The sequence below is a fragment of the Peromyscus eremicus genome, chromosome 11 (assembly GCF_949786415.1).
Source record: "Peromyscus eremicus chromosome 11, PerEre_H2_v1, whole genome shotgun sequence".
NCBI classification, from domain to species: Eukaryota; Metazoa; Chordata; class Mammalia; order Rodentia; family Cricetidae; genus Peromyscus; species Peromyscus eremicus.
The window spans coordinates 45895781-45910155 of NC_081427.1; the positions used below are offsets into that span (position 1 = coordinate 45895781).

At 38.5% G+C, this 14375-nt stretch overlaps 1 protein-coding gene and 2 non-coding genes across 5 annotated transcripts in view; all 3 read left to right on the forward strand.

The window, feature by feature from the left end:
- Positions 1–14375, forward strand: part of Kif2a (kinesin family member 2A) — a 58692-nt gene that overhangs the window by 19811 nt on the left and 24506 nt on the right. For 2 of the 3 annotated variants that reach the window (XM_059276105.1, XM_059276107.1), the window contains exons 2-7: positions 5277–5371; positions 6104–6220; positions 9787–9841; positions 11983–12105; positions 12665–12765; positions 14153–14248. In XM_059276105.1, coding sequence (XP_059132088.1) covers positions 5277–5371; positions 6104–6220; positions 9787–9841; positions 11983–12105; positions 12665–12765; positions 14153–14248 — 587 coding nt within the window. The remainder of the gene's footprint in view (positions 1–5276; positions 5372–6103; positions 6221–9786; positions 9842–11982; positions 12106–12664; positions 12766–14152; positions 14249–14375) is intronic. The other variant, XM_059276106.1, reaches the window with a different exon arrangement.
- LOC131922094 (small nucleolar RNA U2-19) lies at positions 9263–9335 on the forward strand. The gene has a single exon (XR_009382204.1). It is a non-coding gene; the product is annotated as a small nucleolar RNA U2-19 (small nucleolar RNA).
- LOC131922093 (small nucleolar RNA U2-30) lies at positions 9428–9497 on the forward strand. Its single transcript, XR_009382203.1, has one exon. It is a non-coding gene; the product is annotated as a small nucleolar RNA U2-30 (small nucleolar RNA).

Here is a 14375-nt window from a genome sequence, read left to right on the forward strand (position 1 = left end):
GCTGGAGAGATGGCTCAGAGGTTAAGAGCACTGACTGCTCTTCCAGAGGTCCTGAGTTCAATTCCCAGCACCCACATGGTGGCTCACTACCATCTGTAATGAGATTTGGCACCCTCTCCTGTATACATAATAAATAAATAAATCTTTAAAAAAAAAAAAAAAGCTAGGCATGGTGCTGTATGCTTGTAATTCCAGCGCTGGGGAGGCAGAGACAGGCATATCTCTGGGGCTCTCTGATCTAGCCTAACACATGAGTTTCAGGTCCCAGTGAGACATCCTATCTCAAAAACAAGGTGGATACCTCCTGAGGAGTGAGCCCATTGATAGTTAGCCTTAAAAAATGAAAGCACACACACACACACACAGGACTGACAACCTGCAAATTACATTGATACAATTTTTCTCATATACTTTGGTTTAACGTAAATTGCTAGGCTGGATATGGTGGTACACACCTTTAATTCCTTCACTTGTGAGTTCGAGGCCAGTCTGCTCTACAAAGCAAGTTTGAGGACAGCCAGTTTTTAAGACTGAGTCTCATGTAGCTCAGCCTGACCTCTACCTCGGATATATAGCCAAAGACAACCTTGAACCTCTTGATTTCCTGCCATCACCTAACAAGTGTTGGGATCTCAAGTGGGAGCTACCTTGCCCATTTTTTTCTCCAGAGTATAGGAAGGAGAAATATGCCTCTAAAAGTAATTTTATAGCCTAAATGAGATGGCTGAGTGGATAAAGGTGCCTACTGCCAAGCCTGACAATAGAATTTGATCTCTGGGACCTGTATGGTAGAAGCAGAGAACCAACTCTGATCTCCATATGTGTGTTGTGGCATGTGTGTATCCATATATCCAAACACAAGTAAAACGTAATAAAACACTTTAAAATAAAAATAGTTTTGTGAGGCTAGTGTGTAATACCAAATTGTAATAAAGTCTGTGAGAAAGGAAAATGGTTGACCTGTATCCAAAATAATATTCCGTTCATTTGCAACCAGACTTAACAGTTTGATACTGTTGATTTACTTTTTTGAATGGGAAGACTGATTTTACAGTTTATACAAGCAAGCAGAAGGCTGAGATTATAAAATAAGCTCTTCAGAACAGTAAGGTGGAAAAGACTGCTTCAGAGTTAAGCAAACGATCGCGACAGTGTGCCTTGGCTTCAGAGGTGAGGAAGTAGAGGAAGTAGAGGAAGTAGAGGTGAGGAAGCACATGTGCTCCACCTCTGACAAGTACTGTAGCAGACAGAGGGAAAAGTGCTGCTCTTCAGCAAATGGTGCTGAGCAAGTCGGCTTTCCTAAGGGCAGGGAAGGAGGAAGGTGTGTTACCTTACACAGTAATAACTAAATGCCAAGGGATTCAGGACGTGAATATGAAAGGGTGTGTTACACTTCTGAAGAAAATATGAGAAACTGTCTTAAGTGATCTCAGTCTGGTGAAGAATTGTATGCAAAAAAACATAATTCTAAATTGTTTTAGAGATGTGTGTTGGTAAAAATGAAGGTCTCAGGTTGCATCCTTAGTACAATTTCTAGTGATCTGGTCAAGTGGCAAAAGCAAATATGACTTCATTTTTCTCGTTTTTCCCTGTTCTACTTCCTCTGGAGTTTAGTGCTAACTGGTGTATCTGGTGGGGCTTTTTTTTAATGTGTGCTTTGCCTGCATGTACGTATGTGCATAACTTTCATGCCTGGTGCCTTTGGAGGCCAGAAGAGGGTATTAGCTGCCCTGGAACTAAAATTAATAGATGGTTGTGAACCACCATGTGGGTGCTGGGAGTCAAACCCTGGTCTTCTGGAATGGTCTTCTGGAAAAGGAACAGTGGCTTTTAACCACTGAGCCATCTCTCTAGCCCCCATCTGGCTGTTGTATTTTAAGGCTTTTTGCATTGTCTACATTGGAGGTTCCAGTGTCTAGAAACCTGCTGGTGCTGGGTGTTCTAGATTTTCTTTATTCTCTCATTGCCAATCTGTACAGGTTGTCTCTAGAGATTCAAGACTTTGAAATTGTGATTTATAGCATTAATACTAGATGTTTTTGCTTTACATTTTTGTCACTCCTAGTTATCAGTTCCTCTAAAAAGTTGGGATGTGGAAATGGATAGCCAGCAGTAGGAATATTTTTATTGGTTGATTTTTTTTTCTTTTGGAATGTGCATGTTTCACCCCATTTTCACGTGTGCTCATCATGGTTCTTTTGGTTGTTTTGTTCTGAGACAAGGTCTTGTTATATATACCTCAGACTGACCTGGAACTTGCTATATAGGTCTCAGGATTGTAGCAGTCTTTCTGCTTCTTGATTTTTGAGTGCCACTGTGCCAGTCCAGCTGGGGTTCATTCTTCAGGGTGTCTAGTATCCAAACACATTTTCTTGGGGCTCAAATGTTTCCTTTCTTGCTATTGATGGGACACTCAGTTTCTCTCACCTTTCCCAAAGCTTATTACTGTGATCTTCTTGTCCCAATTAATGGTTTTGTGAGATTATCATGCGAGGTCCTTATGCTTAGGCAGCAAGTGTTTTTACCTGCTGAGCCCTCTCTCCAGCCTTCTTGTTTGTTTGTTTGTTTTGTTTTTGAAATAAGTTCCTGGCTGGCTTGGAAGTCACCATGTAGCTCAGGCTGTTCTCAACCTTGCAGTAATCCTCCTGCCTCAGTTTCTTTAGTGCTGATGTTACAAACATGCACTACTGTACTCCGCTGTTTTAAACCAGAATCATTTGGTTGATGTGTGAAGAACAAAAAAAGGGCAGAATGATTGGAAACAGAGACTAGTTGAGAGAGTTGCAGTCACACTCTCTCAGATTTGTATCATACACTGACACAAATCTGTCTTTGTTTTTTACCTTTGGCAACTTCGTACATCTGTGCAGTGAATTTTGGTCATTCTCATACGCCCCTCCTACTTTCCTCTCACCCCCTCTACTGTTTAAATCATTCTTCCCAACAGTCTCCACCCACCCCCCTTGTTTCCAATTGTGTGTGTATGACTCACTGAGTTAATTAGAGGTGTAACAAGACAGATATCTTGTACAAAGCAGTAGAATTAGTGTAAGGAATGATCTGACTACGAAACAGTTTAATAAAAACATTAAGATTAATGCTCAGTGTTAACGATAGAGAAGAATAAAGTCTTGCTGTTGGAAATGTAAATGGAAGGCAATCTCTTTTTATTATTTGCGTGTGTGTGTGTGTGTGTGTGTGTGTGTGTGCGCGCGCGCGTGTGCACACTCTTATAATAATTGTTGGATTCCCTGGAGTTGAGATTACAGTTTTGAGCCACCTGGTGTGGGTGCTGCAAGTGCTTTTAACTGCTGCACCTTCTACACTGTTAATTACGATTAATATAGGAGTATCTAAATCCATGCTGTTTGTGGAACTGTCAAAATTAATAGCTTAAATAAAATGAATATATATGATGTCATGGCAGTAGCAACTTGTGTGTGTGTGTGTGTGTATGTGTTAAAAAAATACATATAATCTCCCACCTTTTAAGAGGTACAGCTGAGGCGCTGGAGAGTTAGCTCAGAGGTTAAGAGCATGGGCTGCTTTTCCAGAGGTCCTGAGTTCAATTCCCAGCAACCACTCAGCAACCACTCCCAACTTCACACAGATGGTGGCTCACAGCCATCTGAAATGAGATCTGGTGCCCTCTTCTGGACTGCAGGCATACATGCAGACAGAACACTGTATTATGATAAATAAATAAATCTTAAAAAAAAAAAAGAGGTACAGCTGAGAGATCATATGTTTAAGGTTCAAATATCCTGTTTCAGTCAGTATATCAATTGCTAATACTTAATACTCTTAAGTATTTGATTATTGGTTGATTGCTTTAGAGATATTGTGTAGTTGAGGATGGCCTTGAACACTTGACTTCTAGCTTCTACCTCCTTAGCGCTGAGATTATAGTTTGCACTGTTGTGTCCAGCTAAAATTTGAATTTTTTATAAGACTTGTGCAAATTTTTATGTGGTGCATATATGTGTATATATGTGTGTGTATGATTTTATATATATAATGATTGACAGTAATTTTATACATAATACTTTAATATAATATTAGCATTACAATCTTTGTAATGTGCAGTTTTTGTTTTAGGTATTTAAAATGTTGTAAATTATCTTAAAGTAAGTTATAGATGCCCTAAGGGTTTCATCTACAGGTGGTGGTGGTGCATGATTTTAATCCTAGCACTTGGGAGACAGGGCAGGTGGATCTCTGAGTTCGAGGTCAGCCTGGTCTACAGAGGGAGTTGAAGGACAGCCAGGGCTACACAGAAGCCCTGTCTCAAAAACAAACAGACAAACGAAAAAAGAGGGTTTCAATTAAGGAATACATGTGAAAATTCCTTATGTTCAGCATTTTATTAGGTAACACATAGATGTATACAGTAGTTTCTATACTTGACTAATAATCAAATGGAATGAAGACATGAAATAAGCAATAACTATAAGGTGAATACATATATGAGAATCTTAGTCTGATTCTGTGAATTTGTCCCAAGGAAATAAGTGGCAAATGTATAGTGACATATAGTGATGTTCATGGCTGTTTATAATACTGATATAAAATGTAACCTCAGACCACAATAAATTGCAACAGAGTATTATGTAGTGGTTTAAATGAATAATTAGCCCTACAGTTACTGACTGGTAAGGTCCACAGTCCATTAAAAGGGAAGGGAAACAAGTTTAAAGCATTATGTATCATATTCTGCCATTGATGACAAGATGACAATTGTCAGAGAAAGTATGTATAGTAGATTTGGGCAGACAACATGTGGAAGAGGACATTTAGATTACCATTCCTCAACCTTTGGGGATTCACATTCTTGGCCTCTGTACAAAGATGATGTCTTTAATTTGCACCATATATGGTCTAAAGTGATTTTCACATACATCATCTTTTTGTTAGTATAGTATAACAATCTTATAAATCTTTTTTTTTTTTTTTTGTATACCACAGGGTCAGTTTGGAATCATAGCAAGTTTACTTCCTAATCATTAGACTGTTTGATGGCATAAAATTTTAGTCACCTGTGTCACTGACTGTTTGTCAGATAGACTTTTGTTCTTATCGAATACCCTGAGTTTCTGGACTCGATCTTATGAAACTAAGGGACAAAAGTTCTTTTGTGAAAATTCCTTGTAAGAATTGTCAGATCATACATATGTGGATGTGTGTGTATGTGTACCTAAATTATTAAGTTGTAGTTGACTATGTTTAAGAATGCTGTCTTTCATTGCTTTTAAAATATGTGTTTTATTCCCACTTAGGCCGAATACACCAAGCAATGGTAACATCTCTAAATGAAGATAATGAAAGTGTAACTGTTGAGTGGATAGAAAATGGAGATACAAAAGGCAAAGAGGTATGGTTTCCTGGTGAAACATCAAAATTCTGTAATTTTTTTTTTTTTTTTTGAGACAAGGTTTCTCTGTGTAGCTTTGCGCCTTTCCTGGGACTCACTTGGTAGCCCAGGCTGGCCTCGAACTCACAGAGATCCGCCTGGCTCTGCCTCCCGAGTGCTGGGATTAAAGGCGTGCACCACCATCGCCCGGCAAAATTCTGTAATTTTATATGATGTAGATATTCTGTATCATTCCTTTAAGCACTTTCAAATAGGGGCTGGAGAGATGATTCAGTGATTAAGATGAATGGCTGCTCTTCCAGAGCACCCTGGTTCAATTTCCAGCCCCCAACATGATTGTTCACAGCCATCTCTAATAGTCCCAGAGGATCCAATACTTTCCTGGTGTCCAGGGGCACCAAACATGCACATGGTACACAGATAGATATTCATGCCGATAAATCCCCTTTACATAAAGGGAAAAAATCACTTTCCAGGGAGTTTTAAAAGTTAACCCAAAGAAGGAGATTCTCTCCATATATCAGCTGTTCATTAGCTCAGTGCACAAGATTTGAAAATTGCTATATATAAGTAACCATTATGTAGTTTTGATGGTCACTTTTTTACCAACAGTTCTTAAAACCAAGTGGAAAATATATGTGGATTATTGTTCTAAGCAATGTAGTTTGCAAAGTGGGGTCATTTAAGAGTCATTTGCTCTATATATAACCTTCCATCTTTTTGTTTAAACAGATTGACTTGGAAAGCATCTTTTCACTTAACCCTGACCTTGTACCTGATGAAGAGATTGAACCCAGTCCAGAAATACCTCCACCTTCATCATCCTCAAAAGTGAACAAAATTGTAAAGGTAAGTGATAAATTTAGGGAGGATGTGTGTGCGTGTGCGTGCACACGTGCTCAAGCTGACTTGAGACTGGTAGAATCTGAAGAGTATGTATGTGTTAAGTATTAAATGGTTTACTTTTTAAAAAAATTCTTTATACCATCTGTATTCGTGCATATAGATACGTGTCTTCCTGAGGCTGGGTTGTCGAGTTCACAATTCGTGACAGTCTTTAGATCATATCATCATCCCTTGCCTAATTAGGATTTTTCTGAGGACCGATAGTTACTCAGGAAAGAGGAGTTAAAATTGTTTTCCTGTCAGTGTTACTGACCGACAGAATACCTGTTTGTTAAGAATAATAAATATTCTGGTAACCTTAGAAAGAGATAAGAAGTGGTCGGGTAGTGTAACTAGCCATGTTGTTGGTGAGGGGATGCTTCAGGGCAGTATTGCATCCTCCCTGTAACTATAGCTCTGCAAAAGTGAAAAGCCTTTATCTTTTTAAAGGTAGCTCTTCAGCCGGGCGGTGGTGGCACATGCCTTTCTTTAATCCCAGCACTCGGGAGGCAGAGGCAGGCGGATCTCTGTGAGTTGAGGCCAGCCTGGTCTACAAAGCAAGTTCCAGGAAAGGCGCAAAGCTACACAGAGAAACCCTGTCTCGAAAAACAAACAAACAAACAAAAAATAAAATAAAATAAAATAAAAATAAAGGTAGCTCTTCTTCCGTTCTTTTGAAACTCTTTACTATGGACAAATTCCATAACAATACAACTCCTTGAAAACCAGACAGCCCTGCTATGTTGTTGAACCTGTACCTCTTAGTGTTTGATTCCATGACATCTATTGGTTTTTCTACCTTGTGCAGATACTGTGTTGATATACAGATGAATATGACATGGCTTGCAGGCCTATAGGAACTCCATATTTTTCAAGGAAAACATACATAAATGTGCACATGTGTTACAGAGACTTAACCATCCTCAAAATATTTTGCTTTTAAACTATGTATATGAACATAAATCAATTTCAGTTCATATAACTTAGGCATTGTGAGAGTCACTGCTTAAAGGTCTGTAATATACACAGACTATTTCCATATACATCTTCAAAGCCTTAGTAGATTGGCATAGTTTTATCTACCTCTCCCATTCCCATGTTGAAATCAAGCCCAGTTTTTCTCCTTTGCCTTGGCATCTTACCAACAGGCTCCACACATCTCAGCCTTGATGTGTTGTTGTTAACTATTACTTTGAATTTTTTAAAATACTGATCTCTGGGCCTCACTCTGGGAGATAAAAACCACTGTCTGTAGCTGGAGTTTTCCTGCCTGGCCCACAGTCAGGACAAATCTCTTTCACCTGCCAGTCCCACAACCGTTCAAACCCGACCAAGTAAACACAGAGACTTATATTGCTTACAAACTGTATGGCCGTGGCAGGCTTCTTGCTAACTGTTCTTATAGCTTAAATTAATCCATTTCCATTAATCTATGCCTTGCCACATGGCTCTTGGCTTACCGGCATCTTCACATGCTGTTTCTCATCGTGGCGGCTGGCAGTGTCTCTCTGACTCAGCCTTCCACTTCCCAGCTTTATTCTCCTCCTTGCCCCGCCTATACTTCCTGCCTAGCCAACGGCCAATCAGTGTTTTATTGATTAATTAGCAACACATTTGCCATACATCCCACAGCAACTGTCCAAATAGTACCTAATCTGATTGGAATGTACATCCAGGATTGAGTATAACTAAATTATTTGCTGTGGGTTTGTTGTTAAGTAATTCACTCTTAGTTGCTATATAAAAGGAGCAGAAGTTGGTTGCCTTAATCTGTGCAGTAGCAAAGCTTTTGAAACCTGTAATGAAACCTTTTTAGGATAACTGGCCATGTTTGTTTCATACTACTTTGATATTTCAGTTTAATAAAGGAGTCAATACTGTATTAACCTTCTTAGATCAAAAGATGTAATTTACTACTAATTCCTCAATCCAAGATCAAAAGTGCTCCAAATCCCAGGTTTTAACATTTTTATTAATATTTTTTTCTTGGTTTGTGTGTGAGTGTAGGTGTGTGCATGCCATGCCATTCAGCTGGAGATCAGAGGACAGGTTTCAGGAGTTGGTTCTCGACCCCCACCTTGTTGAACTGAGGTCTCTTATTTCTGCTGTACTATGTACTCCAGGCTCCTGTCCTGCTGCAGGAGTGTTGGGATTATAGGAGCACACAACCACATCTGGCTGTTTTGGGTGGGGGGCTGGGGGAGAGCCCGGGAGGAGTCTAGGATCGACTCAGGTTAGACTTGTGAAGCACGTGACTTTACTCACTGAACCATCTTGCCATCCCCCAAATGCAATTTTTTTGAGAACAAACATCAGACCGCAGGAGAAAAATTCCATGTGAAACCTTATGTGATGAATTCAGTCAGAGTGAAACAACACCAAAATTATCTTCACAGAGATTTGAGGTCATTGGGTAAGAGCACTTGAACCAAAGTCATGAAGATTCAAGTCTACCTCACTAGCATACATGTAACTAAAAAAAAGCAGGTGTGACTGGTGTTCTACACAACTGTAACCACAGCTCTGTTGAGGGTAGAGACTGAAGGATGGTTGGGGCTTTGCTGGCTGTCAGCCCAGTTCCAGTTTCAGTGAGTAACCCTGTCTCAAGGGAATAAGGAGGAACATGACAGCAGGTACCAGATGTCCTCCACTGGCTTTTACACACACACACACAGTCTTCAGGCTATGTGTCTATATAATACACAGAGAGTCTTCAGGCTATATGTATATATAACGTATATATAAAAGTGAATTTGCATTTAAAATTGAGTCCTGTTCCCAAAACATCTGATTTTACACACGAGTGCACATATACAAATATTCCAAGACTTGAAAAAATATGAAACATTTCTGGACTCAGGCTTTTCAGATAATGGATACTTAACCTGCACACAGTTTTGGCAAGATAGCATTATAGTGTAGTTACTTAGCCTCGCTTTGCTTCCGATCTCATCTGAAATAGCAATACCAGTAAAAAGCTTTCGGAGATCTGCTCTGATTGTAGTAGATCAGTGATGAAAACCTGAGCATTAAAGGACCTTCCAGTCTGCTTTGATGTATGATCGCCATAGTTGAGAGAAGCAAAACTACAGAATTTCCTCTCTTCCCTCACCCCTCCTTTCTCTGTCTCCCTGCCCTCTGTGTTGTGTGTGTGTTGATGTGTTCGTTTCTGAGTAATGATGAAAAAATTGTACTACTGAACTTTGAAAATGTGAAGATTTCTACACTTGACCTGAGCTCAGAATTAAGAAAATAATGGCTTCCTAGAGTTTTATGTAAAACTGAAATGAATAAGATCCTTAAAGCAATATCTTTCTCATTCCTGAATCTATGGGAGATTTGGAAATACACCTCCTACAGGAACTTGACTATTGATAAATTAGTCATTTTTTGATTATTTATAGTTTTTCTCCATTTGGTTTTATGTTACTATTGTTTGTTTGCTTTCGTTTAATTACAAGAAGCTGAGGGAATGATAGATGTGAGGAATGGAGAGAAAAAAACACAATGAATATTATTTTCTTTTGTAGAACCGACGGACTGTGGCATCTATTAAGAATGACCCTCCCCCAAGAGATAATAGAGGTGAAGTAAAACATTATCCCTTAATCTTGCCTACTGACATTTAGCATGGCCTTGATGAGGTACATCAAAAGTAAATATTACCCTTGGTGTTATCTGTTTAAACCGTGGCTGATTTTAAGATTAGTATTCCTGACTTCCTAGTATCCCAATAGCATTAATAATTTCTCTTTAGTTTAAAAAATGTGAGCTAGTCATGGTGAGGCATGCCTGTAACTTGAGCACTCGGGAGGCAGGAAGATCTGTCTAAGTGGAAGCCAATCTAGTCTATGTAGGGAATTCTAGGCCAACAGGCTACAAAGCAAGACTCAGTAAAATAAAGCAAAAAAAATTCAAAAGTGTATGTGGTGAATGGAAACTCAACAAAGCATGTAGTTTTTATTCATCTCACTTGATTTTCAAAACTGAGGACATTAGAGAAAGGAGACACAAGAAAGGAGTCAGATGGCCGATGATGCCACAAGGATGAATTCAATATCACTTTTTAAAAATTACTTATTTTTATTTTGTGCACGTTAATTTTTTTGTCTGCATGTATGTCTGTGAAGGTGTCAGATTCCCTGAAATAGGAATTACAGGCAGTTGTGAGCTGCCATGTAAGTGCTGGGAATTGAACCCAGGTCCTCTGGAAGAGCAGCCAATGCTCTTAACCACTGAGACATCTCTCCAGCCCCATTATCACTGGTTTGGTCATAATTTTCTGACTAAGAAGCTTCCAGAAACTTTAACGGTTAACTTTGGAGTTGGCAAAAGGAAATTTGAATGGGCATAAATTATAGTTGGCTTCAAGTTTCATACATTCTGAGCCAGGACACTGGACAAAACTAGTTTCTTTTTTACTGCTCAGCATTGAGAACTGCTGTACAGTTGTATGTCTCTATGTAAGTGGATGTGGTACAAGATGGGCCAGAGAAGAGATTAGAAGGAGAGAGAAAAAAGTCCTCTCATTACCACCCTTCAGTCTCTGGAGAACTTAGATTGCCTGGGGAATTTTCTGAGCCTTTGTGCATGAGTGCATGCATGTTTGAGACAGGGTCTCTGGAGCCCAGGTTTGCTTTAATGTGATTTGATAGACAGCTGAGAATGATCTTGAGCTCCTGATGTCTAGACTCTCTCCAGTGCTGGCATCACACGTGCACCACCACACCCAGCTTTCTGTTTGTGTGCTTTAGTTCCTTTTTGCATTTTTATGACATCTACAGTAGGGGAATACTCTATTGAAGATTTGCATGTTGGGGAGCAAAGAATGGAATCTGAACCGTAAGGAAGGTTGGAAGGACTTTTCCATTTGTTTTCTATGTATCTGAATTATGTCTGTTAAAAAAAAAAAAAAAGAAAAAAAAAAGAAAAAACCGAGAATGCCTTTATATTGCACATATTCTGGGAAATGTCTTAGCATTCTGGAATTGTAAGACATGGGTTTCATGTGCATTTTTTAAAAATAAATGATTATTAAAAGTCAATTTAGCTATGGTTTTTAGGTGACTAGTTTTGTATCTAAAACCACACTGGTGGAAGTTAAATCTGTACATTTTTGTTTGTGTTTTAAGACTCAATTTCCCCATTATTTGTAACTTGTGGTAAAATCCATACAGGCCTCAGACTCAGATCTGCCTGCCTGCCTCTTTCCTGAGGCAACTATTACTTTGAATTGTCTTTTAGTCGTGTCAATTTACTGAATAGAATTGATCACTTTTAGTAGTTTATACACCATTTATAGAAAAGTTTGACAGTTTTCTAAATGTAAATTATTTACAGATTTTTTGTTTTGTTTTGTTTTGTTTTGAAGACGGGGTTTCTCTGTGAAACAGCCTTGCTGTCCTGAAACTAACTCTGTAGACCAGGCTGGCCTCGAACTCACAGAGATTCACCTGCCTTTGCCTCCTGAGTGCTGAAATTAAAGGCACGTGCCACCACTGCTTGGCATTTATTGACTTTTTTGAGTAGGGTCTCATTGTTACCCGGGCTTACCTCAAACATGTATTGATCATCCTGCCTCAGCCTACCAAGTATTGAGATTATAGGTAAGAGCCGTTGTGCCTGGAATGAGTTCAATATTTATGTATAACATTTGACATTGGTGTGTGTTTCTCTTTTACCATGGCTAGATTTTAATACTGTTTTGAATTAAACTTGTTTTGTAGTGGTTGGTTCAGCACGCGCACGGCCTAGTCAGCTTCCGGAACAGTCGTCTTCTGCACAACAGAATGGTAGTGTTTCAGATATATCTCCAGTTCAAGCTGCAAAAAAGGAATTTGGACCTCCTTGTATGTAAATAACGTATCAAGGATTCAGTCATTTTAGGCATACATGTATTCTCTCTTGGTCATCATTACAAGTTCCTAAGTAGTAAGCAATCTAAGACAAACTTGACTAGAGATTTCATTTTGAAACAAATTTTAATTTGTATTTAGTACTTTAGGCTGTTAACTGGGGGTGTGTGTATATATATATTGGAGAATAACATTGTGTGAGGTTACAAACAATGGTTCAATTGTTTTAATTCTGGCTAGATTTTTTTTTACTGTTCTAGAAAAAAGTTACACCTCTTGATCCTTTCAATTCAAAGACCTGTGATTCTAAACCAAGAGATGACATGTATCAGTGTGTTCGAGTCATTTCGCTTGACTCATCTGTATAATGTCCTGTTCCTACTGTTGTTAAAGCAGCTCATAAGTCAAGTTCACCTAGGTATAATAATCAGCATGCTTCATTACTGTGCACTTGTGTATGTGTGCGCTGAATTAGTCATACAATTCCTGTATGTTCAGTGTCATTCTGTAAAAAAGTAAACTGTGCTTCTGCAGCTCATCCTTTCCCTTTTAGCACGTAGGAAATCGAATTGTGTTAAAGAAGTAGAAAAATTGCAAGAAAAACGAGAAAAAAGGAGATTGCAACAGCAAGAACTTAGAGAAAAGAGAGCCCAGGTTTGTAACATAAACTCAATTTTTTTTTTTTTCTGAGAAAAAGGTAGATTATATCAGTGAAAATAGTTGATTTTAAAATAAGTTGAAGGACTTTCCAGCTACATAGCAAGTTTGAAAGCAGTTTGGACTACTTGAGACCCCGACTCCGGGGAGAAAGAAAGAATACACAGACTACAGTTACTCAGGCTTGGTAGTCATGCCACCTGGTGTCCTCCGGGGTACTTCATACTGCTCAGATGTCCCAGTGAGCTCTAGAGGCTTGCTTCACATTTTGCTGCCTAGCTGACAAGTTGGGGATCTTTTCTAAAGATGAGTAGAAGAGAAATTTCAGTGACAGTTTTAAAATCTCTCTTCAGTGTAGTCTGAATATGAATGAAAAAATCTGACTTGAGTATTAGAGATTTATTATTTATTGTAGGGAGGTTATTGACCATTGCTAGTCATAATTTAAATAAAAGCTTGTTAGTATAGAATTTGAAATAAATTACAGTCAGAATTCAGTACCTTGAATTTGAGCTGCTTGTATACTTCTCAGCACCTGGGAGTTGGAGGCAGGAGGATAAGAGTTCAAGGTCAGCTTGGACACATGAAAACAAGACTAAACAAGCAAACAAATTATCTTTATTTGTGTTTTATTTTTATTTTGTTTTTTGTTTTGTTTTAACATCTTGGTTATCTTAGAGTTAACAAAGAGAGGGGAAATGAATGTAGATGAATTTATATTTATTTTCAAGACTATATTTATATTTAAAAATAGAGCATGTGTATGTAACTAAACAGCATGCTTACACCTGCAGACCAAACTTTTCAAAGCATTCTTTAATGTTTAGAGACTAGAACTGGCATAGACAGAGAAAAAATAAATAGTAGCGCTTTGGGAAGAGCAGCAGTGATGGACAGGGTAGGTAAAGAAGGAGCCTCATTATGGGTATGACTGCAGGAACAGCTCCCTCGTGGTGACTTGTGCAAAGTTGATGATATTTAGTATTGAAACATTAGATGAAGTAGTTCTGGGAATTGGGGTGTGGAATGCATTTTCCCAGTTACCACCTTCCGAGAGTTCCTTGCCAGTGTTCTAGAGTGCTGTTCTCCTTGCTACATTTCTGACATGAGTAAATGTATTATAGGTGATTTTCTAAGTAGTTAAAGGGTAGTTTTAATGAGGAAACTTTGGAGTGCACAGGACATGGAGATTAGCAGAATTGTGTTATTTATGTGAAAGTGATCCTGAACATACTAACCTGAACTTGGAAATCACGTCATAGTTTTAGTTTTAGTTTGGGTTTGGTTAACAAATGACAGTGTCTGAACTGCAATCTTCAAACTATATACAACACATACAGTGTAATTATAAGTATAATAAGTGCCAAATCTTGTTTTCTAATAGGATGTTGATGCTACAAATCCAAATTATGAAATTATGTGTATGATCAGAGACTTCAGAGGAAGCTTGGATTATAGACCCCTAACAACAGCTGATCCTGTAAGAGCCTTTGTGAATTATTACTCTGAAAATGTGATACTATAAAAACATCCATATTGACTAATTGCATATTGTATATACCTGTATGGCTTTGTCTTTCCTCACGAGGTTCAGTTCCTATATTGTT